Source organism: Diadema setosum, chromosome 14 (genome assembly GCF_964275005.1).
Source record: "Diadema setosum chromosome 14, eeDiaSeto1, whole genome shotgun sequence".
Classification (NCBI taxonomy): Eukaryota; Metazoa; Echinodermata; class Echinoidea; order Diadematoida; family Diadematidae; genus Diadema; species Diadema setosum.
Window position 1 is genome coordinate 12,871,024 of NC_092698.1, and position 26,958 is coordinate 12,897,981.

Sequence of the window (26,958 nt, forward strand, 5' to 3'; positions counted from 1 at the left end):
TGCATATACATGAGTACATTTAATGGTGAATAAAGCAGAATTCACATTTTACATTTCATGGCTCACTCATTTTACTACCTCACACATGCAAAGCATCATCAACGACCACTTTTTTTTTTTATCATTAATACAATGTACATCAACTAAGATGAGAAAGCTTAACACTATTTTCTTTTGTGTCCTGTGAGTGCATTGACAGAAATCATGAAATGCTGGAGAGGTACAGTATGAATTTTTCTGAACTCAAGGATTATACAAATACAAATGTACTCACAAATTTATGTCACATACATGTACTTAGAGAGTCTTGCACACTTTTCTTTTTAAAGAAATGTAATATTTGTGAGATTGTCATGTATACCATGCAAGGAATCAACAAGTGTCTTGACCGGACAGCAAGTGATAATACATGTATACTGATATGATGCAGTTTATGAAAAGGTGTGAGAGTTTTCTTCAATTTGTCTTCGTCTCCATGATGCAATTTGTCCTACTTCACTCAAATTTTCACACAAAGAAAGTGGTGAATTGCTTAAAAAAAAAAAGGAAAAAAAAAGTGGTGAATGATGCCCTTTCAAGAAGTAGATGAAAGTGAGAAAAATTGGGCCCAAACATGACCTCCCCTCCCCGTCCCTTCCCCCAATCTGCGACAAACAAACATGAAACTACAGTCACCAAGCTATTAAACTTATTCATAGCACTAGCTCAGCTTGTCACTAAAGGTTTGAGAAGATTTGCAAAGATTCCTTAATTTTGGGATTTGTCACCCCGCCCCGGGGCACTGTGCTCCAGGGGACCCCCAAGTGGGGAATGATGCCCATTTGTACAAATATCTATTCTATCAGCCTATCAATAACATCTGCCAAGATGCCTCACAAACGCCAGATGATGAGTGATCGTAATAGTTCACTTGAGCCTGAGGCTCGGATGAGCTAAAAAACTGAAAATTGACTAGGTCGACCCATTGTACCTGTTTTGAGTCTTCATGTTAAAATTGGGTCGTGTGACTGTTCGATGATTTTTTGATGCATGGTAACATATAGTGTATGGCTTTCAGAAAGCGTTTGATTTTTATGCAACACAAGTGCATATTAAGCTGAAAAAGATTGTCAGCCTTGAACAGGAATCCTCACAGATGTCGACCAATAGCAACACAATGAAAAATTTGGAATGTGGAACCATGTGGAAGTTTAAGAAAAGAAAAACCCATAAAACTTTGGATTTATGACATGCACATTGTAAGTCCTTGGAGTTTGCCTGTTCCCATATGTGTCAACTAATGTGAGGTTAACTGTATTTCAATGCACTTTGCAAGAGATCAAGGAAGAAGGGGTTGTGGGAGAGGTTTTTCCTCCTCTACGTGAGGATCTCTTCTATTTCCATCATAAAGGTGTCCTGGTGATAATTCCAGTGAAACATTCATATTTCACTATAGGAGCTATCACAAACTCAAATTATAATCTTTGGATTGTGATCTAGTATTTAGAGTGCATTAATTTGTGTATCTTAAACATGAACAAGGAATGGAAATTGGACAAATCAACAATGGCTCACTGACATTTTATAAAATCAAATCAGAAGAAAAGTTAACCCCTGACAGGCCTCAAAAAAAAAAAAAAAAAATGAAGATGTACAATATTTGCCATGTATAAGGTGAACAACAGTGACACATTTGTGGATGATAAAACGTGAACACATTAGCAACAGTGCTTTGACATCTTATGTACTGCTAAAGTCAAGATCTGATCCCTTCGATTCACTGGCCTTGATGTAAGCCTAGAGGCTGCTGCTGCTCTTGGTAATTAGTATGGAGAGCAAATCAATCATGCTTGATTCAGACACACCCAACTTCTCTGGGCAGTCAGGGAGGCTAAGGCCTCCTCTATAAGGCATCCATGTCAATGTCACAGCAGAATCTTTGCATTTTCTGTACACTGATGTGGTGCCTGTGACTTGTTTTCGCAAGCTGAAGAAATGCATTCATATTGCAATAATGAAAAAAAAAAAATACAAACACAATGAATTGATAATGAAAATTTAAACACGAGCAAGCCACATCAGATCACAACTCAAGCTATATATAAGATTTTGAAGACTTGAGCCTACCAAGTGCGTAACTGTTTTCGTATTGATTTTGCTCAAGTGACAGATTTTTGTTTACAACACACAATTGTACATTATCCATGCAGTTTTATACATATGTGAACATTCAGTATAATAATTTTTTTTTAAAGTGGGGTTTCTGTTTCATCTTCAATGGTAAATAATGCCTATAACAAGCCTTATTTCATTTTCGGAATAATCAACCTTCACTCATTCTCGGATTAACAAACCTTCAGAATAACAAACCTTATTCCATTTTCGGAATAATGAACATTCAAAATAACAAACCTTCCTTCATTTTCAGAATTACAAACCTTCCGAATAATGAACCTTCGCAATAATTAACCATATCTTGTTTTCGGGTTAACAAACCTTATTTCCTTTACAGATTAACAAAACTACAGTGCAATTCCGTGTTTGGAATTACAAACCTGATGAATACCGAGCCTTTGGAAAAACTACCCTTATTTCATATTAACAAACCTTGATGATGAACTATAACCCCAAAAATATGTTGAATTATTGGTCTCGGTTAAAACTGGTACTGATATTTGATCTTCCCACCATGGTTCGCTTTGCATAAAACGGTACACCTGTATGTGCTTTACTATCTGGATGGAGTGAAGGATGCACCTGTTACACTTTTCAACAGTCTCTTCTTTTGGATCATGCACACTCCTCTTGCTCAGTATTTGCCTGTATGTGTTCTTATCTGGACGGAATGAAAGAAGTAACAGTATTACATTGATAAATAGTATCTTCTTTTGAATTGCATGCTCCTCTTGCTCATGTACACGTTGTAGCTGGCTGGGTGGGGGAATTCTCACTTTTGTGCATCCTCCTCTTCCTCTTCTTCACTTTCAGAGCTGAAAATCAGAAAATCGTGATATGGTAGATGAGCCATACTCTGAATGTCACAACAAATTATTGCGTGATATTGCAGTGGAACCTTGTTTTAACAAGGTCAGGTACATGTAAAGCAAGATACCTGATATTACAAGGTAATTTTGCAGGTCCCATTCCTTTTATATTGTTTTTATCCCTGATATATATGATACCCAATATAACAAGGAAATTTCAGAGGTCCACAGTAGCTTGTTATAAGGGTGATATCCTTTTCACTTTCACCAATTGTTAGTGTTCAGCACTGCTGCATGCAGAAAATAATAGGATATGACAATTGGGAAATCATTCAACTACTGTACGGTACATCTGGTAGTCTTCCAGGGTTCAGTGCTTGTACACCTCTACCATTTATATCATCGCAAAGAATTCTGCTGGAGCCGGTTTTATAGCAAATTTGAATTGGGATTAGCAACCTGCAATACTCGTCCATTTGTCAGCAGATGAGTTGTGATGACATTTATGAGGATCAAGTTTCATTTCGGGAGACAAAAACCTGAAAATTTTCAGCACAAAGATATGAATTATGATTTAACTATGACAAAGAGGCATACAAAAATAGCTATACAGTTTTAACTGACCTACAGGATGAGGGTGAGCAAACAATGCAGACTACTGTCCACAAGACAATGAGGAACCTAATGTGTGCAAAATTTCTGAAAGTGTGCTCAGGGCCCAAATCTGTAAGAAACTCTAAAAGCTTCGGTTTGCTCAGTCATAATGAGCATCACAAATAACATGAATATCATCCGCTGGAAAGGGAGGTATACATTACAATTTCAGGGTCAAAGTAGGGACAAGAACAAATTGTGTAGGAGTTGGAATAAAACAGCATAAACCAAAGAGTAGAGCATTGCTGTACACTTATTTTTTTCTTCGTTAAATATCCAATTATACTAAAATACACTGTATCAGTAGCCGCATTTACACTTACTAACATCGCGATTTTTAAAATCGCGACATTTTGGTTCCACCGTTTACACTTGCGCAAAAGCATGCAAAGTTTGAGCTTCACAAAACATCGCAATTTTTTGGTCGGTAGTGCGCATGCGTAATTTACCTCTTTTCAACACGGTAGCTGAGTGGAAGCGCACGCTATTCTGTTCGTTTTCGCTGCAGTGTGTAGTATATTTTGATCACAGCTAGCTGGTTGGAACGTTGAGCCAGGGCTTTTTATCAGTACAATGCACCAATGCACACATAAATTTGTGCTTCTCGAGACTGTTTACTTACGGTAAAACTATATAGCTTGCTATATTAGATCACATATGTAGTAGGTGTGTAAAACTTCATCTAAGTATGGAAAAGTTGACGACAGCAGCATTCAGGAGGATCATGAAATTTTGCCAATATGACGAAAGTGCATGAGAAGTAGGACTTGGAAGTTAGGACTGGTATTTTATCAGGCGACAGCAAGAACTCACACTTGTTACGTACTCCTGTATTCCACAAACAACGTATATCGAGAGAAGTATGGACACTCCCACAATCAACGCATTTCCGGGAGAACATTATTTTGTTAAGTCATCATGGGGTGATGATACGTGGTTGGAGAACTTCAGGTTTGCTACTAGTAATAGTTTTCACGTACTAGTTTTCATCAGGGAGAGTGAGGTGAGAGACCACGAGGCGATCGAGGATCGGCCGTTTAGACCTGTACACTGTACCGTGTACTTAGTACTCTGGCCAGTGACCGACGTACTCTCTCACGTTCCAAAGAGGGATCGGGAGCGCGCGTAAACTCCCGATACCGAAAGTCACATGATGAAAAATCGCGATATTTCTGCAGATTGGGTTTACACTCGCCAACTTCGCCTCAAACTTCGCGATGTTTGAAAAAATCGCACTCCGGCTGGCGATTTTTCTGGCGATGTTTCGAGGGCGTTTGGGTGTAGTTGCTTAGCAACTTGCACCCAAATGTCGTGATTTTAGAAAAATCATGACTTTTCCAAGCAAGTGTAAATGGGCCTAGTGTCACCTGGTACTATTTTCCCAAGGTTATAATTCTAGTCACCTGTCACTGTCAGAATCTTCTTCATCACTGTCTGTTTCCTCATCCTCATCTTCATCGTCATCTTCTCCTTCGCTTTCCTCATCTGAGTCTTCATCACTGTCACTACCCCACAACTGATGATCCCATTCTGATGGCAAACAGACATGAACACATTCATGAGAGTACCAAAAAACTCGATGCTCGCATAAGCTTCAAGATATACACATCAAAGCATGCAGCCTCAATGTTACACTCCCTTGATGGTTTGTCATACATTAAATTGCAAACTACCTCTTTATAGACCTTATATATATATGTATAGAGATGATGATTAAAGTGTTTTGAACATTAGAAGTTCTGGTAACTCTGATAAGAATGCCTATTACAGATACTGATGAAAAAAAAAAATGGTGAAATATTCTTCAGGGTCCATTCTTGGAACTGCTACATCAAACTTATCTTTCCCCTATTTATGTAAGAACACATAATACCACACCAGCATACTTCCAGATGTAAAAATGTTTTATACTCTTAGTTCCTAGGTTATTTCAGGGATGGCATTGGGGCTTTGCTTTACAGGGGTTGTACTTCTGGGCTCTATGCACGTCTTCTGACAAGAAACAAACGAACAACAACAACAACAACATTTACCCCTCCCAAACTCAACATTCTTTCTGACATGCATTTCAGCTTTGCTGCACTACCATAAAATTAGAAATGATTGTATTCTATATTTTCATGGAGAAAATTAAGTGCTACCTTTCTTACCCTGGGGTCTCATCATAAACTGCTGATAAACTTGCATTGTTTGTTGGTATTTGAGGTGTTTTGCTATGATCAGCAATGATGTTTATTGGGTTAAATTTCAAATGTACATTATTCTTTGTGCAACAAGGTTTTGATGCAATGAAGAATTTTGATCAGCCTGGGATATGGTTTGTAAGAAGAGTTATTTGTTTAAGAAACTCTTCTACTATGTACTCATCACTGTCTCTACTAACCTCTCCTCAGCATTTCTTCAATTAAAGGCTTGAACTGCAGGCATTCCTTATTGTCAGGCTCATAGATGAGAACTAGAGCAGAAAGCATTAAGAAATGAAGAATATAAAACATATTGAAAGATACTCCACAACATTTAAATTCTCTGTTTTTCATGTTTTAATTTCAAATTCAAATTTGATTGACACATAATATTTTGTCATGTGATATGTAAAGAGCATGCATACAACTTTTGATTACACAAGAAAAACATTTCCAGAATATTTTGGAGCCTTTTGAAGAATAAGCATGAATGGTACATTCAACAAAATTTGTTTGGACTCCATATGAACAATTTGAAAGTGGACATATCAATTTTTAGTGACCCCAGGCCACCAGGCCACTGCTAATATCGAGCTCTGATGTACACGCATATACCCACAGTGTGTTTAAAATGTGAAGTAATTTCACTCCATTTCCCACGTAGTGCACAAGTGAGAACAGTTCACTTATGACCTCATAAAAAGTGAGTGTATAGATGGTAACTTACTCATTTTACACAGCTTGTCTGCTGTCTCATACTCCTCATCCATGACTGCATCTAAAAACTGAATTGAAATAAGACTTCAGTATTCATGCACTGCAATGTGCTATCATTAGGTATAAGATAATGACACACAACTAACGCATGTATACATATGCCCAGCCTCCTTTTCTGCATATGTACCACAGTGAGACACAACTAAGCCATATAAAACAATTAGAATTTGAGGCTCTTTGACACATTCTCATACTTTGTATTTATAAACCATTGCACCTCACAGTCTAACCTAGAAATTAATGCCTTTCACGTCTACAAAGTGCAAGACAAACAGTACAAATCTCGTGTCCAAGTGTGATGACAACCAAATTACCTCCCCCATGAGTTCAATGGGAGCAGACGGCCCTTCCTCCTCTTCTTCCTCCTCCTCCTCATCCTCATCATTGTCAGAATCAGTGTCATCTTCTTCCTCTTCTTCATCCTCTCTTGCTTTCTCTGTGAGGGTCCTGTCCTCCAGGAATGGTGGAGCAGCATGTGATGGCTTCTTGCTGGGTCCTGCTGCATCTACAGAGCAAAGTAAGACAGATAAGACAATTTATTTAGTTTCTGTATCTCCAAAGGATTCATACAATAGCAGTCCATTCTTTTAAATGCACTTCAAGAGTTAGCTGCATTCTTTGCTTTACTGGCTTGGGGGTTTATGAAAATTAAAAATGATTTCCAATTACTCAAGAGAAAGATAATACAACCAAACAATTTTGCTAGCTACATCCCAACTGACAATATCATGTAAGTCATTCCTAAAAATCAACAATTTTCCTTAAGAAGAGCTGTTTATACACAATCTCTGTATGGCCTTCTAACCTTATTTTTCTCAGCATGTCATAAGACTTCACCTAGTAGAGGTGCTATGATTGATACAATAAGCCATATATTTCTTGAGTCTAAATTTTCGCGAAATCGGGCATTCCCGTCAATTTCGCGAGTGGTAAAATTCGCGTTCGTGGCCCTGGAGTTCTGTACTGAGTGGAGAAATGTACATGCGTACGCCACATCCACATCGTGATCAGAGTCAGTATTTTTGCGTGTTTTTAATTTTGCAAATAGCACCTGACTCGCGAAATTTGCGAAAATAAAAACCTCACGAAATATTCGGCGTATTCAGTAAGTGAACAGAATTTTAATACCTTAAATACATCAGTAGTATACTACACTTCATTTTTATATTCATAAAATATGAACAATTATCTTGAGAACTTTTTAAGAATAAAGATACAACACAGTTTTATGTCTATCAAACTCACAAATCAACTTAAAATGATGATGGAATCCTAGAACCTACAGATGCCATGCATCTTAATACAAATTGTATATTGAAGCTGTCATCACCTTCTCTGAGCTCTGCAGGAGTACCTGTACTGACATAGTATGAGTCACTCATCACTGTACTTGGAAACTTTCTTGTGTCTGACGAATCTGTACAGAAATTGGGGGGGGGGGGGGGGGAACAATCATAGGAACAAAGTACAGTACTCTCCACATAATCGGGTAGGCTCGAGCAAAGGGTTTCTTACCCGATTAAGTGGAGTATCCAATTAACAGAAGAACACGTCTCGTTCTCAATTGACACACACAATGTGTATGTACATGCATTGTACACTGTACCAAACACTTACACTGTATGCTTATTATGCGTGCTTGCACAGCACATTATACATACCTTATACTTGCTCAGTCACAAGCATTAATTTGCACTCTTTTTATGGACAAATATGTCTTCAGAAAACATTGTCGTTTGACTATGGACTCCTCGCTAACACACAGGCGTTTTCCAAAATGAACACATCTCTTTGTGCATTAGTTACGTAGAACGTTGGGTTACTTTTCAAGAAGTGACTGGGGAAAAGCAAAATTATGGAGCTGGTGCACGGCCTGATTTTCGTTGCAAACTTCTCGTATTGTAAATGTTGTTGTGGAGCAAGGGAGGAGAGCAAGTGTGTTCAACTCCTGTCTGTCTATGCAGTTGTGAGTGCCAGCTGTATGTGTAATGTTCGTTTATGTGTGGCAAGTCGGTACTGGTACATGTATTTTAATGTTTAATCACTCCCCAAATGATCGGTCTTCTTTGCAAATTAAGCAGAGAATGCGATTAGCCGAGGAAATTTGGACATTCATGATTTCTTGAAATGTATCCTCGATGTATCCTCGATTTATGGCTTGTGTTTGTAATTATTTTCCTAAAAAATGGTAAATTTTTGAAGAAGTAAATAGCTGTTTGGATGGATGCATCTTCGTTTCCTGCATCATTACAAATACCTTGATAGTTGAACATAATATTAGCTGTGAATCCATACTAAATCCACACCTTTGTTGATGACTACACCCCTTCCAGATCATGTAAAGCAAGTACAGTGCACTGCGACATTGAAGATTTTGTGAAATATTTCCTTGTAAATTTAATTTCACAACTGCGAAGATTACACAGATTCTTTCCTTCTTTTTTTTTTAAAGGGGGTAAAAGCAAGAATAGCTTTAAAAGGTCAGCGTTAACGTGCGAATGAGGGTGCTTATGTTTTCTTGGAATTGAAGTGGAAAGTTCTGGTGCACACTTTTTAGTGAATTTTGTTAATTTTTGCACACACACACACACACACAAACAAATAAAGGTCTTAAACATTCCAAGGGATTGAAGGAGGGCAACTGACGTGGTAACACTCTAGCGCCCGTTACAGTAAAGCAACTCCCCTTTCCCATCACTTATTCCTTCCTCATGTCATTTAATATCAGGATACCCTGTAGAATTACCCTCTCTTAATTGGTTTATAGTACTGTTCATCCTGTCAAACTCGTTGGCCTTCTTTCCGTAGTGTCAGTCTCGTGAGCTTCTTTTGTGCAGTGTCAAACTCCTGGGCTTTTTTTACCTAGAGTTGTGTCTTGTGAGCCTCTTTTGCGTAGTGTTGCACTTGTGGCCTTGTTCACTTAGGCCCGAATTCACGAAAATGGTACAAATTAAACCATGGTTTAAACCATGGACAAAAACCATGGAGCGCCAAGTGTCGCATGGAATATTTCATTACGAAATTGGTCATTTCGTCGACAAAATTACCGTTTCGTTAACGAAATTATCATTTTGTGGACGAAGTGTTCATTTAGTTACAAAATGTTGTCATTTCGTTACAAAATAATCATTTCATCGACGAAATGACTGATTTCACATGGTTTTTGTCCATGGTTTAAACCATGGTTTCATTTGTACCACCTTCATGAATTCGGGCCTTAGTGTCTAATTCGTGGGCAGTATAGTGGGCAGTATGACTTGTGGACTGTATGACTCATGGGCTGTATAACTTGTGAGCTGTGTGACTCCTGGGTGTCAGTCTTGTGATGTGCACCCGTATTAACGGCTGGACAAAGTGGTTCCATCCTGATCAACTTCCACAGAAAGCATACAATTGTATTCTGATTTTTTAAAAGAATTTTGTTTGTGTACAATGAATGTATTTGAAGCTCTGAATGTACTGCAGCTCCAAATGTCTTGGTACGGCACGAAGCATTGAAAAGTGCATGAAATTACCACCTTAACCTAAGACTGCTTTGAGAGGATGCCACTATGAGTGGTGTGTAATACACATGTCGCTAAATTACAATGAGAAATTTAGTAAAGATATGTATGTAGGTCTATCACTGGAAATTTCTGAGGCCATAATACTATGACCTCATCTAAGATGCATGAGGTTACTACTATATCACTGTTCTGAGAAAACATGTAAAACTTACAATTCCATTATTGTCTTACTTTGTCTGACTTGAGAAAACTGCTAACAGTTGTTTGTTTGAATTTATTCTATTGATTATATCTAAGTTGAACTTGGAGAGAAGCAGCATTTTAAAGGTAAAGATACCAGTTTTGATTGAGTGGATATGCTTTGAGGAGCAAAATTTCCACTGCGTAAAATAAACTGACATTAAAAATTCCTAAATTTTGCAACATGAGCTGAACTACATTAATGAATGGCTTATAATCAGTTGTTTGAAATGAAACTAACCAAAATATTATTCAACAATATTACAATTTATGAAAAGTCTCTGCTTTCTGATGTGTTCTATTTGATGAATCATTACTTACAAACATTAAAATTCAAACAGTCAAAATTCTTGAGTATTTATTCCACACAGCTTGAAATATTGGAAGTTTCATGTTTAATAAAGTCATTACAGAGTGCATTAGCAAGTTGTACACATTTAAAGCACCAAGCACCTTCCTAACTTTTAGCAATAATGGTAACATTCATCTCATTACAGCATGTGTGTACCAATTTTCGATGTTGAATTTACTTTTAAAAAGACATAAAGTTCAGATAGAGCTAAAGTGAATAGTGCTGAGTGACCTCAGGTAAAGGCGGTATCAGCTAAGAAATGCACAAGACAGGAAACCTTAGAGATTCCAAACAAGGAGAGATAAAATACACAGGGAAAGAAAACATGCAATACCATACTTCAGGGATTTTTAGATTCTCATTTATCTTTTACTTTCATCATTCAGTTCTTTGCTGATCATTGCATTTTGTACCCTGGATTTTGTTTTTTGGTTGCCATTTTCATTGCAAACCATGTCTCGTTACCACATCTTATGCTCCAGTTCCTGCAAACGAGTCGTGCATAATGTCTTGTGCGATGGGTAGAGACAAGCTGAATACCAGGTACAGAATTAATGTATCTTTCACTTTCATATAGTTTCATGTGAGATTGTGACTACAATAACATACCTGCAAATGGCAATGAGAGGGTTAAGAAGAGTCTGTTTTACCTCTCCTCTTGGCAGCATGACCAGACTTTCGCCTCTCATCATGCTGCTTGATCTCCTTATTCTTGACACTTAGTTGCTCCATTAGGTATTTCAGTCTGTGCTCTGTGCTCTCTTCTGACGACACTGTGTTTTCCCCATCACCATTCCCTCTAATCCTCCTTTCTCTCATCTCTTCCGCTGAGTTATGGAGTCCCTTCTTTTCTCCTGGGATGTCACATTCATGTCTGTGCACAGGACTGCTTCCATTTGTAAGAGTGGGGTTAGCGTTTAGCATATCCTTTGGAACAAAATCCCAGTTTTCATTCTTCGGAATTCCATGTCTGAAATTTAGAAAAGAATGATGAGGAAAGCAAAGTAACCATCAATTTTCTGTGAATGGGGCATTTTGGTGTGAAACTGATCTCTGGCACACTATGAGTTTCATACATTAGTAATGATATGTGCATATACTGTGCATATGTGCACATGAGATTGAAAGGCAATGTATACAGTGCTCATTGAGACACATATTCCTTGCTAAAATTTTTGACAAAAAAAAGAAAAAAAAGAAACGAGACATGAAGCTCGTCACTGTAAAAGACAAGTTAGGTGATACACTAGGAGTCATCAGATATCGGTCACCTGTGATCGACAACGAAAACAATGAAATATTGTGACTTTAAGTTATATTGCTGCAATAATATGTTAGTAAAGTCGATTTTTTTTTGTACCTTTATAATTCAGATCAAATTGTTTATAACAATGGCAAACCACGTGGAAAGTCCCGTACGTGTGTCTGCATGTGCAAGTAGGCCTAAGCAGATTAAAGGTGCATGGTCCTGGTGTTTTAGTCAAATGCGTACGCGGGCGCACGACGCAAGTTTCCTATAGAGACCTACGCTATTGACTCCTCTTTAGCGCTTACGCTTTGGCCCACTTTCCCGAGTCCGAAGAAGTCGGATTCACAGTAGTCAGTGGTGGGATCACAGTTCGGCTCATGATTCGGCTGAGGGGGATGACAGCTTTAGCAAACTTCTTTTGTGATGTCAAAATAACAAACACATATGCACGCACCCTGGCATTACTACAGACTGCGAGTTGCGCAGAGAAGACAACAAAGGCAACGTTACTTAGCGACACCTACGCGCTTTACTCTTGATGACAGCTAAACTTCGGTAATCTTTGTATCAATGCTAACAGTGATCGGCAGTATCATCAACAGCGCCCTCTACACTACCAGGACTATGCCCCTTTAACAGGTTTTCTTTAATAGTACAGTGCATCTGTACCATGTCGTCCTTGACACGATCAAATTGAAATACGACAATAAAGTGTTTCAAAGATCATCTTAACTTTAATATTGGCCTTTTCAAATATGAACTTTGACCCTTATTTGCATAACAAAAACCGCTATATCTAATCTTGTCATTATATAATATGATCATTTGGGAGAGCTCTTACAGCAACAAGCCTTCCAGCAGTAAAGCAGTGAAGCGTCCAATACAAAACAAAGGAAAATAGAGAGAGAGTGTGTCTTAACATGACAATGGCATTTATACCTGACGAAATATGGTGCTATATTGTAACTACTTACTGACCCATTTTAAGGGCTCTGCTGCTTGAGTAGCCATGTTTTTAGCTAAATGAATTGTAATTTGGCGATAACCAAAAAAACATCGGAGTGAAACTTAACTGTCTAAGAAAAAAGAAAAATAAAGAAAGCTTTCAGCTACAAGCCTGTGAAATTTTCAAGCAGTAAAAGCAGTGAAGTGTCCAATACAAAACAAAGGCAAATACAGAGAGTGTGTGTTTTTTTACATGACAATGTGATTTGTACCTGGACGAAAGCGGCATTACCTCAATTAAAATAAAGAAAGAGACATCGCTTCTAACCACATAACTAAACGGTAAGTCTCCTCGAACCAAGAGTGTGGAACGTAAGCTTCTACGTGAAAGATGAATCATGACGATTGACCACGACCGACACATCTTCAAAGGGGACAATTAGAAGTGGAAGGAGTGCAAAGCATATTATTGTCTCAGCAATTCCAAAGCAATGACATCCTTACATTTAGGCATACCATAATTTCGCCTCTGAAATCAATGGTATTAATCATGCACCATTGCTTGCATAGTCCATAAACTTTGCTTTACAAACTTTCAGTGAAACGTGTCATAACATAATTCTGTAACTCCATTAGCAGTGATGGACTACATAAAGAAAGATATATCAAATTGAACGCTTAGCACGTATAACTCAGGGAGGATTATAGTCTGATACTCTGTTCTTCACTGCCCAGATGCCAACAACACTCACCACCTACGGCTATGTATAGAGAAACAGCCATTACGAAAATAAAAGTTTTGCCTTCTATTTGGCAGAACGACACACAACCCCTTCAAACACATTATAATTGGCAGGGAGGGACATGAAAAAGTTCATTACTAATACTAAACAGTGATATCTTCCACTCGTGTGGCACAATTTACCTCTATAGCAACATAAAGCCTGTCTACAACTCCGTTATTGGGTCAAACACTAACAACCTGAAATATCAAAGAGATGACCGGGACGCTATAAACCTGGCTTAGAGTTAATTAATTCAGTTTTCATTCCCACTCAAGTTGATGTTATGTAAATACACACATTCCCACCTACAGTATAACAAAAACAAACATAGCGAAAAGGGAAAAGAAAACGGGAGGTGGTAAAAGGAAAACTGCACAACTGCAATTTATAACCTTGAGTGTGACAAGTGAAGCAAATGTATTAGATGATATAGCAGTGTTTTTTAAAGCATGAACAGACAAATAGAGGATGTCCAGAGAATGTCAAATTTAAAAACCGTCAACTTAATGTCAAAGAAGATATTTTACAAGATGCATTAAAACCGTAACTTAAATCGCTGCTCTCTACCACTCGGCCACGGAACATAAAAAAAAAAAAAAAAAAAAAAAAAAAAAAAAAACTAGAAATGTCGCTATGGCGACTGATGCCTCCGCCATAATGCATGATTCTCCCAATAGGTGTATAGTACAATGTCTTCACAATGTGTGATGACAGTTTCACATAACTGGCAAAATATTGATATGACAGGTTTGTCAGAAATGTCTTGAATGTTCACTTTCCTCAAACTGGGTTTGCTATAATTGCCTGATAGTGCAGGTACACATATTTGGGGAAATGAGGATTTTTACTTGACTTCTGACCGACCCTGTTATAAGTTTATGCATTAAGTAATTTTCAAGGTATGAAGAAAGAGTGTAATTACAGTACAAAATAGACTTTAAAAAAAAAAATCTAAACCTGACCTTAGACCCATAACCTTTGACCTTTGACCTTCTGGCTGGAAATTTCCCAGATAATCTCCATTAGGTAATACATGTATATATTAAGTTTTAAAACTAATAATGCAAGCATTGCATATTCTAGTATATGAGGGAAACAGTAAAATTTTGAGGAGTTGACCTTGACCTTTGACCCCTGGATATTGACCCATGACCCCTAAATTCCCTAGATAATCCCTGCCAGTCGGTACATGCATATGTACCAAGTTCCATGAAGATACATTGAACCATTTGCGAGAAAAGTGTCACAGTGTTAAAATATTTAGCTATCTGACTAATCTAGTAATTATGCATATTATATCAAATTTTGGTCCAGCTAATTGCATTAATTTGTCTTTTAGGACCAGATATTAACTATCACGATGCTACATGGACACGTCACGATGCTACAGGACACCGTTACATTTTTAAAAAATAACTTCATCAAAATTGAGTCTGAATGGCACAAAATTTCCAGGAAAATGTATGGTCTCAATACAAATGTAAAGCCTATAAAGAATATATGTATAGCATAATTAGTATTGAGTTATGCCAAAATGTCACACTTTGTGCCCCAACTTCACGGAATTACCCGTATACATTGTATTTGCACATAGACGTGCGCGCGGAATTTCAACTTTGACGCCAGTGCATTCATTTGTTATAGGTCAAAATCAATCGGAAATCAATGGACGTTGTTACTTAAAGTATCAGGAATCCAAATCAGTCAAAAAAAGTGCATTTTCATGTTACTTACGCCCTGTGTGCGCGAAAATGCGCGGACGGACGCGGACGCACGGAATTGTCTGAAACGCTTAAAATTGTCTGAAACTTCGAGATTTCCCTTTGGGAAGTCATTTTGAGCATTTTAAAATTTTGATGCGCGTACGCGTGCGTCATGATGTCCTGGATAATTAGCATAGAAAAGGGAGATCAAGCGTGACCTGAAATTTATGTCCACCGAAAATGATACAGAAATGACATTTAGTTATGAAGTTATGATCGATCACGTGACATTGTCCGAAAATCACAAAATGGCGCCTAGATGACGTCAGAGATATGTTATCATCATGAAAATGTTATTGTGGTAAGATATTGTCATGAGATATATTGACTGAAAATTTAATGTTATTCCGTCATGTCATTGTTGAGATATGCACGACACAAAATGTGGCAAAAAGAAAGAAGAATAAAAAGAAATAAAGAGAGATTTTGACAATCACAATAGGTGATACGCTGATAGCGTATCACCTAAAAAGAAGAAGAAGAATTTATGAAGACAATCAAAGTGTAGAGATGAAGTGAGATAATGACATCTACTTGTTTTGTTAAAACATTTGCATTTTTCTCACAGAAAACCCTCTGAAATGCAAGCAATAATGCTTATCATGTACATCATGGAAAGTCATAGAATCTGGATATTGGACTGAAAATTTGTATGGCGTTGCACACTTTAAAGGAACAACTTTCACCAGCTGACAGAAAACAATTAGCATTCATTCATTTCCAACTTCAACTAAATTGTATTCGAAAATTAGTCTGAATAAACTTACGTTTCATAATTCCTCTTGACAGTCATTAAGGAAACTTCTTTGTGAGCTCTGCTGCCTGGTCTGCTACCTGCATCCTCCCTCGGTGATGAGAGCACATCATCAACGCTACTTGCCCTCTTTACATTTGCAGCTGACTCTTCACCTTGGCGTGACCTCCGACCTGATGACCCTGCACTTAGAGTTTGACGGGATTCCCTGTCTGCTGACCCTCCGTGACCATGTGGCCCCGAGCTGCGATTTGATTTCTTGCTTTCATCTGAAGAGTCAGTGTTTAGCAGTTAATTTACTGTTACCTTGAAGGTGAATTATCTAACAATATGCTAAATTGTCTTTATTCTTCCTTTTTTTTTCTTTGTAAGGAAGTTGGAGAATATCACCACTTTCAGGAAATACAACTCATGAGGAAAAAGTATGCAGAGGTTTCGCCCTAGAAAAGAGACCAGCTTTTGTTCAACTTCAAAAAAGGAAAAAACATGTTGCATTTTCAAAATATCAAGACTAGAACACTGAGTATGTTTAAAAATGAATGCATAATTTTGTATTTGCCCCTTCAGATATTTTCATTATCGGTGGCTACGTCAGCTCAGGACTTTACTTTCTAGTAGATATTTTGCCAAATTACAAAATTTGTTCAGAATACAAACTACAATTCCTACCCTGGAATTAAAACTGTAATAGCACTGGTAATCAAGCACTTTAGGATTAGACTGTCATATTGTTCAATGTCAATTATGTACATGCAAACCTGTGAAATCTACAGTGACCTTCACTTGTAACCATGTGAGATTCTGAAACAAAACATCTTGGCATTTCAGTTTGAGCTAAACACCACTGCATGTCCTTAAATCTTTATACTGAAATGAAACAATCTATTCATAGGGCAACTAAATAATAAAATCTTGAACACTTCGCTAGCTAGAAAAAAAAAATCTTCACATTTTTCCAAAAACTACAAACAGTAAGATGATTATCATGCCATGTCATTTTACTTAACTTTTTTTTCACACTTTAACAAGAGAAAATCTGTAAAGCAGAATGAAATTGGGCTACTTACTCTAAAGTTATTTCAGATATATATTAACCATACACAAACACATGTTGAACACTTTGCATGTAAAATGAAGTTGTACACTACTAAAGTATCTTACATTGTATAAATGGGAAAGAAAAAAAAAAAAATAAAGCAACAACTCTGACTTTACCTTCAGGGGGTAAGACTTCAAGCTGACTTCCGGAACGTTGTATTGGAGTCTGAATTTAAAGAAACAAACATGATAGACAAGGGAGTATCACAAGTTTGTCTTCCATGCATTCTTGCAGACTGATACCTAAAAAGAACATTGAAAACTTGAGGGGCTTGGGGGACCCTCAGGGGGGCATGGTGTCCATTTGAAAATGTTATCACACTGGCGATAATACCTGCCAACAATGTAGCAAATTTGACTACATTGGTATGTGTTTCCAAGAAGAAGTTGTAAAATGTGGAAATTGGGCCCTAATTTGGTTCCCCACAGGACCTCAGGATCCATCATGAACAGAATTGAAACTACAGCACCAATGTACTCATTGTGCTAACTTACATGTAGTTCATCACATCTGGCACATTTTCACAGATTCCATAAGTTTTGGGCTTTGGGGGCCAGCAGGCCGAGGGGGGGGGGGGGGGCTCCCTGGTGGTGGTAGGGGTGATGCCCATTCAAACACATTGAAGTCCTGTCACCTTAGAAATGTAACTCAACTGCAACTAAGGCTGCTTTCATGCGAAACTAGAATTGCATTTCTAAACACGTTTAGTCGCTAAACGTGTTTAGTTGTGTTGCGTTCATGCGATTTTTCCATTTAAACGCGTTTCAAAACGCCGATCTGAAACGCAGAAAAAAGGGCGTTTTTAATCATGATTCTGCCAGAATCATGATCGCCGAAACCGCATGAACGCAACCATGATTTCATTCATGATTCTATGACATCATTGCGCGCTGTGCGCATGCGTGTCTCATGGGGTATCCCACAGCTTCCTGTTCTGTTCGCGTGCTTGTGTACGTCTTATGAATCGTGTGTTTCGGTACCATACTTGCACTTGTTTGTTTACATCAACGCCATACACCGATTCTATAGTATCAAGCTGTTTAATATAATAATACATGTAATTACTCTCCAATTGAGTTGATAATAGTAATGGCTGTGACAGCGCTGTGTCTACCAAGGGAAAACAATTGGAGAGACGAAGAATTAAGATTATTCTTCGATCTGTGGGCAGAGCCTGAATGCCACAGCTTATTGGAAAATATTCACCGAAATAAAAACGTAAAGGCCTATAATAAACTGACTGATCAGTTGGCATAAGGAGGTCTCCTGGCTCGAGTTGCAGAGACATGGTCAAACTGCGCAGTACGCTGCGCAATGGCAAAGGATGAGCAGAGCCAGAATCAGCATTGCAAAAGCCCCCATGAACGCTCTTCCGCTGAGACCGTGATTTGAAACGCCGTTTTGAATCATGATTCATGTTTGGGATTCTGGCTACGAAATTCGCATGAACGCGGCCTAAATGAAACCCAAACTAAATTTAGTGAAAATCCCTCATGGGGTTTTCAAAAAGAAGCTGAAAAGAAATATACTGGTTTAAATGCACAATGCAAAACGGACAATGAATGATTGCAATAACTCACTTGTGCCCTAGCTGGGGGCAGGTGAGCTAAAAACAAAGAAAACACAGTATAGAGGTGTGTATATGTGGTATTTGATGTTGCCTACATTATAATGTACTCAATTGCAAATGTGCATTTCATACCATACAAATATGAGTTACTGCAAAATAGAGAACATGCAGAAAATAATTATGAAGGAAGGGCTTAATATGGATTCCTGACAGCTTGTATACAGAGTGTGCTGCTTTGTTTTTGTTTTACCACATTCTTAAGTTCTAAAAACTTCGAAAATGATTTTAAAAAAATCCAATACCACTGCTGGGCATTAGAGCTGCTGCTCTTTAAAATGTCATGTAAGTGTATACCACTGTGCTGAATCAATGCACTTAGCTCTCCCTGGACTTCAGTCTTTAGTTCAGACCCTCACTGATTGTACAAATTGTAGGAAAGTTCTACTTGTACATTGTATGTTACCTTGCTTTATTTCATTCACCACTTTGCTACAATCATTGTAAATCATCATTATACAGATCATAATAAAAAGCAAAAAGATGTGAAAGCCTGCATGTTTATTTTGCACTTATGATTCTTCATAGACAAGCGATGAATACAAAAACCAGAATAATTCTACATGTAGCAGAAGATTTGATTGTAGAATCTAGTCATGTCACTCATGTGCTGCCTACAGTATATATAGGGCCTACTGTGTACATGTTAAAGACTGTAAGCACTGTATTATGTAGAAAGGTTTGACTCTTGATTTCTTGATGAATTTATGCTGTACTAGTAGTTTGCATATAGAGGCAATGCTGTGCTATCAAACAACCTGTGAAGCATGTGTTATAATTTCTTTGTGTCACAAACCAAACATTATAGTTTTGAAAAAGACAAGTGAAATGTTGTAATTATATACTCATAGCATCACACATATTCTGCACACAACTTTCTGTAAATTATTTACAGGACTGTGTACATACATACAACCAGATATTAATATTGTACATGGCTCACAATGCACTCTTTGCTCTGTAACCATGGAGCTGGTAGCTAGTTGAGAGCTTAGTGAGCATTGCATTTCCATCAATGAAATGCCATTCTAACTGCACAAATTTGTGTCTGAGTCATATCTCTCGCATCAAAAACACTAGATTTACAAACTTCAAATTCAACACACACCAATAAGAAATTGATTCATCAAGAATGAAATTGTAATGAAATTCAAAAACATGTCAGCAATTACAGAGAATTAAAGCAAACAATATATTTTTGATATGCTTTCTTTGTTTTATCTTCAGGTCAGTAAATAATAATCACATTCTCCCAGATCAGCATAACAAGTGCATATTAGTAGATCTGTCTAATCAAGGGCCTTCCTTACTGCATTTGATAACACAGTAACAGATGACTACTGAGTACATAGATGGACGACCCAGTATTTTTGGAAAACAATAAACTTTACTCAACTTGCATCGACAATGCCTGTATGTACATACAATGGATGAATTCTGCAAACTTTGAACACACAAATTTCCCTTTAGGTTGCTTCAAAAAACAAATTTGGTGCATATTTTCAAGCTTTAGTACTTACCACATTCCTTGACTGTCTGCCTGAAGGAGGTCTGGTTATAGAACAAGAAAGCAAGATCATGAAATTATTCTACAGTACCGGTAACTTGTTCTACCCAAGACTATAAAAAAGTCAAAAAGACACCTTATAAAAATTGCTTGCTGTTTTACATTATGCTCAAGCTTAACTAACAGCACAAGAAGGAAAGAAAAAAAAAGTTTAAATGTAGATGATCGTATCAAAAAATAGCTTGATTGCATGACAAAATAATAACAATGAATGCAGCCAAAAAAAAAAAAATTACAAACAAGCAAGTAACTTCAAAATTTCACAGAACTGTACCATATCATGCAATAAGGGGGTTATGGCTAGTGAGCAACTCAACCAAAATAGAGTATCCCTCTTTGACCACGTGCAGTCCGAAAGCATACCAAACCGTACCGTATCATGCCAGAGAGCACTCAAACGCAATCTGGTTCAAAAGCATACCATACCAGAACTCGACATGAGATAATACAAAGATTTGATTGTCTTTATCAGGCATGCATGTTTGTAGCATAAGAGCAAGAGCTGACTGACCCTGTTGCTGCAAAACATGACCCCTCTGATTCAAGTTCATAAAATCAAACTGGTGAGGTATACTATATCCAGATTGCTCAAATGCTTCCGATAATGCGAACCAGTCTGCCATGGTATGGTCGATTATGGTGCACTATTGACCACTCAAACATGCCTATTCAGACGCCATAAATGAGATTTCGGTTATTCCTATTTCTGTTTCATTACAAATGTGCCACAGCACATCATGTGGATGTGCATTGTGTGTCACAGATGCTTAATTGCAAGGTTTATTGGGAAACTGCACAATCCCATAGACAAAGCACGGAAAAAATGTGTGCAGGTGACCGCAATGATACTGATAACACGTAGTCCTTATATAAATTTAAGATTTTCAAGAAAAACTGTTCGGTTTTCACTTCAGTTTACTTGGTAGTGGTAAAGCTGCAAAGTTTTAAGTGTACTGAACACAGTCCTGGGAGTACATTTTTGTTCAGTGCGCTTGTTGTAGCAATTTTATGCAGGGTGATGATATTAGGGCCCCTGACGAGGTGCAGGTACCTCACTAGAATATCTATGTATACTCATTTACTCCAAGAACTATCACATTGGAACACACTACCACCACCAGTCATCGGCATCACAAACAAGGACTCCTTCAAAACAGCAACCCTCCACTAGACTCTACATCCAAGCAAGAGCAAAGCAACTAGAACTTTTAGAAGCTTCTCTCTCCATGCAGGTACGCTATCATTTAACTCAACACCAGCGCACCCCCTGTCCAGTTGGCCCATACTTTCTACTAATTCTACGTGTACTGTTGGAGAGTAACATATGTAATTAGAACTTACAGAATAAGAAGAAGATGATGAACTGTCAAGAAGTAACGTTAAAACTAACTGTTGATAGACCAGGGGAGGAACCAGGAATTCTGTATTTAAAGGGGAGGCGCCTTAACAAAATGGCTAAAATAAATTGTGGTATCGGTCCCCTCTTGTTCTGCGAATGCGTCTTCTATGTGCAGTCTATGAAGCTGGATAGCAGTCGCTTGACAAAATGAATGGTGGTGAATAGAGTGGTGACTGATTTCAGGATAATGCCAAAAAAATTAAAGGGGGCACACCCGCCCCACCGCGATTTTTAAATTTTTTTTGTTATAACAAAAAATAAAGAAGGGGCACGTGCCTGGTGCGCCCCCCTCTGGATCTGCCACTGATACTATATTACTACTTACTACTTTAGTACTACTAGTGATAGACCTAGAACTCTCTAGTGTAAATTTAACTGTTGTTAGTGTTATTAAAAGTTGAACAGGAAGATCCGTCTGTCCGGAGGAGTCTTTTATTTTTATTGATGTTATCACTCTCCTCAGGGGATCCGTGAAGCCAGACGTAGTCTCCGCAAAACATATCCCCGACGACCAGATTCAGACTGATCTTTCGCCATTCGGTCAAGTAAAAGTCAGCGTAGATAGATCTAAACGACTAATGTTACGTTGTCGTTAGGTTTGTCTCTTCATGGTGGGCTTCTTACATCTGACGTTGGGACATTTATGGATGGTCAGCCCTCCGTTGATCGGTCTAACCAGGGCCCCGTTTCATAAAACTTATCAGTGACAACTGCCTCACTTTTATGACAAATTTGCACTTAGCCAATCAGCTGCGAGGATTTCAGTAAACATGAGAAGGAAGCAGGTAAGAAATTTTTATTTCGAACAAATTTTTCACTAAATTTCCAATTTTTTTTGAACAAATTTTTCACTAAATTTCCTATTTTTTACCTTGTAATTTACCTACCTTAGCTTAAAATCTGTTCTAAGGATGTTGTAGCCTAGAGACGTGTCGTGTCGCTTGCGCTTGTCTCGTTCTTAGCCGATAGAATTCGTAATTTGTTCGATCGATTGTTTATAATATTCTACGAAAGCCGAAGCACGTTACAGCCGCAGAGGGGCAGACACTTTCACGCATGAAACTACATAGGCAGCTGCGCGACCTTAAACATACCCCGAGAAATTGAACGCATAAAATTAAGTCCAACATACAAACGGCAACAGCGCACTAGGCTCCTACTCCGTCATCGTATCATCAGGAGATTCTGGGAGGTGATTTTTCTGCATTTTCGTGATATTTATTGAGAAATTCAGGTACGATTGTGGAATAATTTCTATTATAAGACTAATTAAGAACATCACAAATTTTCGTGCGCGATATTTAGACCCCTCAACCATACTGTATAGGCTACTGAGCATGTTGACCGAAAGATGGGTCTGAGTGTATCTCATGATCTGTCCCGTGTCCGTCGGGGAATGTTCCGCGGAGACTGCGTCTGGCTTCACGGATCCCCTCCTTCTACGGAGGACAGCATTAATGGCAAGATTAAAAGAGTCCTCCGGACAGACGGATCTTTCTGTCTACTGTACTGAGCATGCCGAGTATACCGTAGACCCTATCTGCCTACAGGTCTAACAGGTTAGATATCTCTACATAATGAATGTATTAATGATATGCTGGAAAGTCTAACCTGCTTGACGAAGGTCGTATTAGAGTGGATACACCACCAGCGCCTCGCTCCAGTACGACCATCGAATTTGCCGTGCTATCTCTAACCTCCATGTCTGCTCGCTCCTCAACTCACAAGTACAGTGCAGTAATCAGTATGCTTTCGTACACTCACGATAAAAATGTGACGGGTCTAGGTATCATATCTAGACCCCCTCTATGCTTTTCCCCCCTTTTCTTTGAGCTTCAGTGCAGTGGCTTCACACGTTTGTTGAAGGAACATCTTTGAACTGTTGTTGCGTGTGCATGCGATGCCGCCGTGCAGATAGATATGATCTGAGGTCTCGCTAGGCTGTCGAAGGCAACCTTTAGTATTGTACGTAAAGTTTACAACATGATCATGCATCTGATATCTACTCCGTAGGTACATGTACTGGTACGTTGTTTACAGTCGCATAGCGATTCGAAATTGGTAAGGTATCGTTCAAGCGTCGATAATAATTGGAAAAGAAAAGAAGAAGAATCTTTTAGAAGAAGAAGAAGAAGAAGAAGAAGAAGAAGAAGAAGAAGAAGAAGAAGAAGAAGAAGAAGAAGAAGAAGAAGAAGAAGAAGAAGAAGAAGAAGAAGAAGAAGAAGAAGAAGAAGAAGAAGAAGAAGAAGAAGAGAAGAAGAAGAAGAAGAAGAAGAAGAAGAAGAAGAAGAAGAAGAAGAAGAAGAAGAAGACTTTTTGACTTTTCAAAATGGTACTTTATTTACATCACTCTTGCACACTTTTCACATAGTGAATGCGGTGTAGACATACAAAATACTTAAAAGGGGGGAAACATACTCGCCCTCGACATTTTCATTTCTCTTTTTTTTTTCTTTTTTTTTCCTTTTTTTTTGGCATTTAATACATCACGGGTGATTTACAATTTCCATGCGGTAGAATCGAGGTGTTAAATGCAAATCAGGGGATTCGGTAGATGGTAAATGGAAATGAACAGACTCTGCGTAACTGTCAGCTCTAACACTAATCGAGGACTGCGATTGGTCGGCATGATTGCATTATTATAGCAACTAAAAGAGGTTTTTACAAAGTGCTGCAGTCAGCTTGTTAACAGAATGCTCGTGACAATGTTAAGACTAGTTAGCTGTTTTCAGCGGGTGTACATGAATAACTCAAATGTGCTTGTTTTGCCAGGTTATGGCGTACATATGCTATGTTAGCAGCGGATAATGTATAAACATAGCAAAACATTGCGCCGCGTTATGGGGAGGCAGTGAGCTCTACACCGAAGAAAGGAAAAACTTTGTGGCTTTTGAAAAAGACACTTTGTTTACATCACACTTGCATACTATTCACATTGGTACAATGTTATGATGTTATGTTATGTTACATACAAGGCGAACAATATGACTGTATATGCAGACAACATGAAGAAATCTCATACTTTCGCTTGAGGTGTATTGAGCTAAGAGTGACACAAAAGCAAATGGAGGTCATAGACGATAATTATCAACTATTATATCAACCATGTGATGTTTTCCCCGTGCATCGTGAAGAGTGAGTTGTTATGACACCATCGTTTTGTGAAGGTGCTCGTGTTGTTTTGTAGCTTGTAAAATTCATATTCAAGAGTGACCCTGTTCTTTATTTTGTTGTCCAGAAGGGGATCGGGTTTAAGAACCGAGAGGTACGATACAGCCAGTAGAGGGTGCTCTTTAGGCTGAGCACACGGCTTCCCTGCTTTGACCTCGCGCGTGTGGGACGAGTGTCCAGTAGAGGTCGAAGTCGAGCTTTACCGTAGGTAGAAGACGCGATAGCAGGTTGTGGAGAAGAAGAAGAAGAAGAAGAAGAAGAAGAAGAAGAAGAAGAGGAAGAAGAAGAAGAAGAAAAGAAGAAGAAGACTTTTGACTTTTCAAAATGGTACTTTATTTACATCACTCTTGCACACTGTTCACATAGTGAATGTGGTGTTTACATACAAGGTATTTAAACAGGGGGGGGGGGGACATATCCGCCCTCGATATTTTCTTCTCTCTCTTTTTTTTTTTTTTTTTTTTTTGCATTTAATACATCACGGGTGATTTAAAATTTCCACAAAATAAAATCGAATTGTAAAGTGCAAATCAGGGAATTCAGTGGACAATAAAGAAGAAGAAGGAGAATGATACTTTATTTACATCGCTCCTGCACACTATTCGCATGGAAGAAGAAGAAGAAAAAAAAACATAAGATATAGGGGCACCTTTTTTACTTCAGCCAAGGAGGCAAAATGAAAGTTCTTTAACCTCCGCCCGGGGGGGGGGGGGGGGGGGGAGGGTCTTCAATCCGCCCACCGACTGTACAGGATCGAGCCTGCAGGTGACATTGTTTTCCCCCGCATTAAACCTATCCACTATTTCCTGGGTTTTTTCTTTATATTTGGTGTTTAAATATTAAACTTATGTTAATTAATTAACAAGATATTCTGTAGGTTTTGTTGATTTAAGTTATCATTATTTTTGGAGAAAATAGTAAATTGCCTACTTGGCAGAATTCCGATAAAGTCTAGACAACAGTAACAACAACAACAATAAACCCACAATCTCCGCCAAGGAGGTCATGACCCATCAGAGTATAGAAGCTAGCGCTAGCTTCTAAATACTCTTGGTCATGACTGTCGGAGTTGGTTGGATTTCATGTGTCTTTTAACTTAAAAATTAATGGACAAATTTGATTAAAATTTAAAAAGTCGATAATGAAAACAGAAACAGATTAGGCCTAAGCAGTTATTGGGATCGCGTTTGGATCCAGTATTTGATTTGTTTTGATTTGTTTGTTTGTTTGTTTGTTTTCCCCTTCTTTCTTTCTTTCTGAAGGGATTCTTTATCATTGGTATCTAGTCTATCATGAACGCCAGATGGCGCGCTTGCTTTTGCGACACACCGAGTCATTGCGCTGTCTTGTTGGCCAGGAGATAACAGTCGCGGCGCAGGTAGCGACGGCTGGTCGGTCGTGCGTGAGGGTATGTTTCAATTAATGCAGATGATGTAAATGCAGAACTATACTATGATTATAGGCTGGAAATTACAGTAAATGGGTAAAAATGAGCCGCTTAATTGGCAGAGAGCTGCGTTCTTTGAGTGTTTTTTTTTTTTTTTTTTAGTTTTTGTTACCCAAACCCACTATAGTAGTGGGAGCACCTTTGTGTGTGTGTGTGTGAGTGGTAGGCAATTTATCATCTAGCAAACTAACTCATTTCATACTAACCGTATGCTAACTAGCCATCGATAGGCCTACATCACTGTAGTTTGTTGGAGCCTACAGCGTATAAACTTTCCCGCCAAATAAAATGGCGACTCCATTGCCGGGCAACCCGACAGGGAGTCTCGAGACAGAAGAAATGGGAGACGTAGAAGAGGAATTTTAGATAGCATCTGGATCAAGAAGAGCCAAAAAGAGGAAGAAAAGGCCTGTAATGACAGTCTAAAAACACAGAATAAAGGGAATCGAATGCATCCAATTTTTGGTTGAGTGCAAA

The 26,958-nt window shown here is 38.3% G+C and overlaps 1 protein-coding gene across 2 annotated transcripts; it reads right to left on the reverse strand.

The window, feature by feature from the left end:
- On the reverse strand, positions 1-23,798 carry LOC140237575 (uncharacterized). Of its 2 annotated transcripts, none has more exons than XM_072317511.1 (11): positions 23,628-23,798; positions 20,418-20,448; positions 17,387-17,435; positions 16,185-16,440; positions 11,326-11,645; positions 7,908-7,994; positions 6,892-7,082; positions 6,528-6,585; positions 6,001-6,072; positions 5,021-5,147; positions 1-2,969 (listed from the first exon to the last, which is right to left on the reverse strand). In XM_072317511.1, the coding sequence occupies exons 1-11, from the start codon at positions 23,654-23,656 to the stop codon at positions 2,927-2,929; spliced, it is 1,263 nt and encodes a 420-aa protein (XP_072173612.1). In that variant the 5' UTR covers positions 23,657-23,798; the 3' UTR covers positions 1-2,926. The 2 variants fall into 2 exon arrangements, with proteins under 2 accessions (XP_072173612.1, XP_072173611.1); XM_072317510.1 differs by having other exon boundaries at positions 23,475-23,798.
- Positions 23,799-26,958: the final 3,160 nt, after the last annotated feature.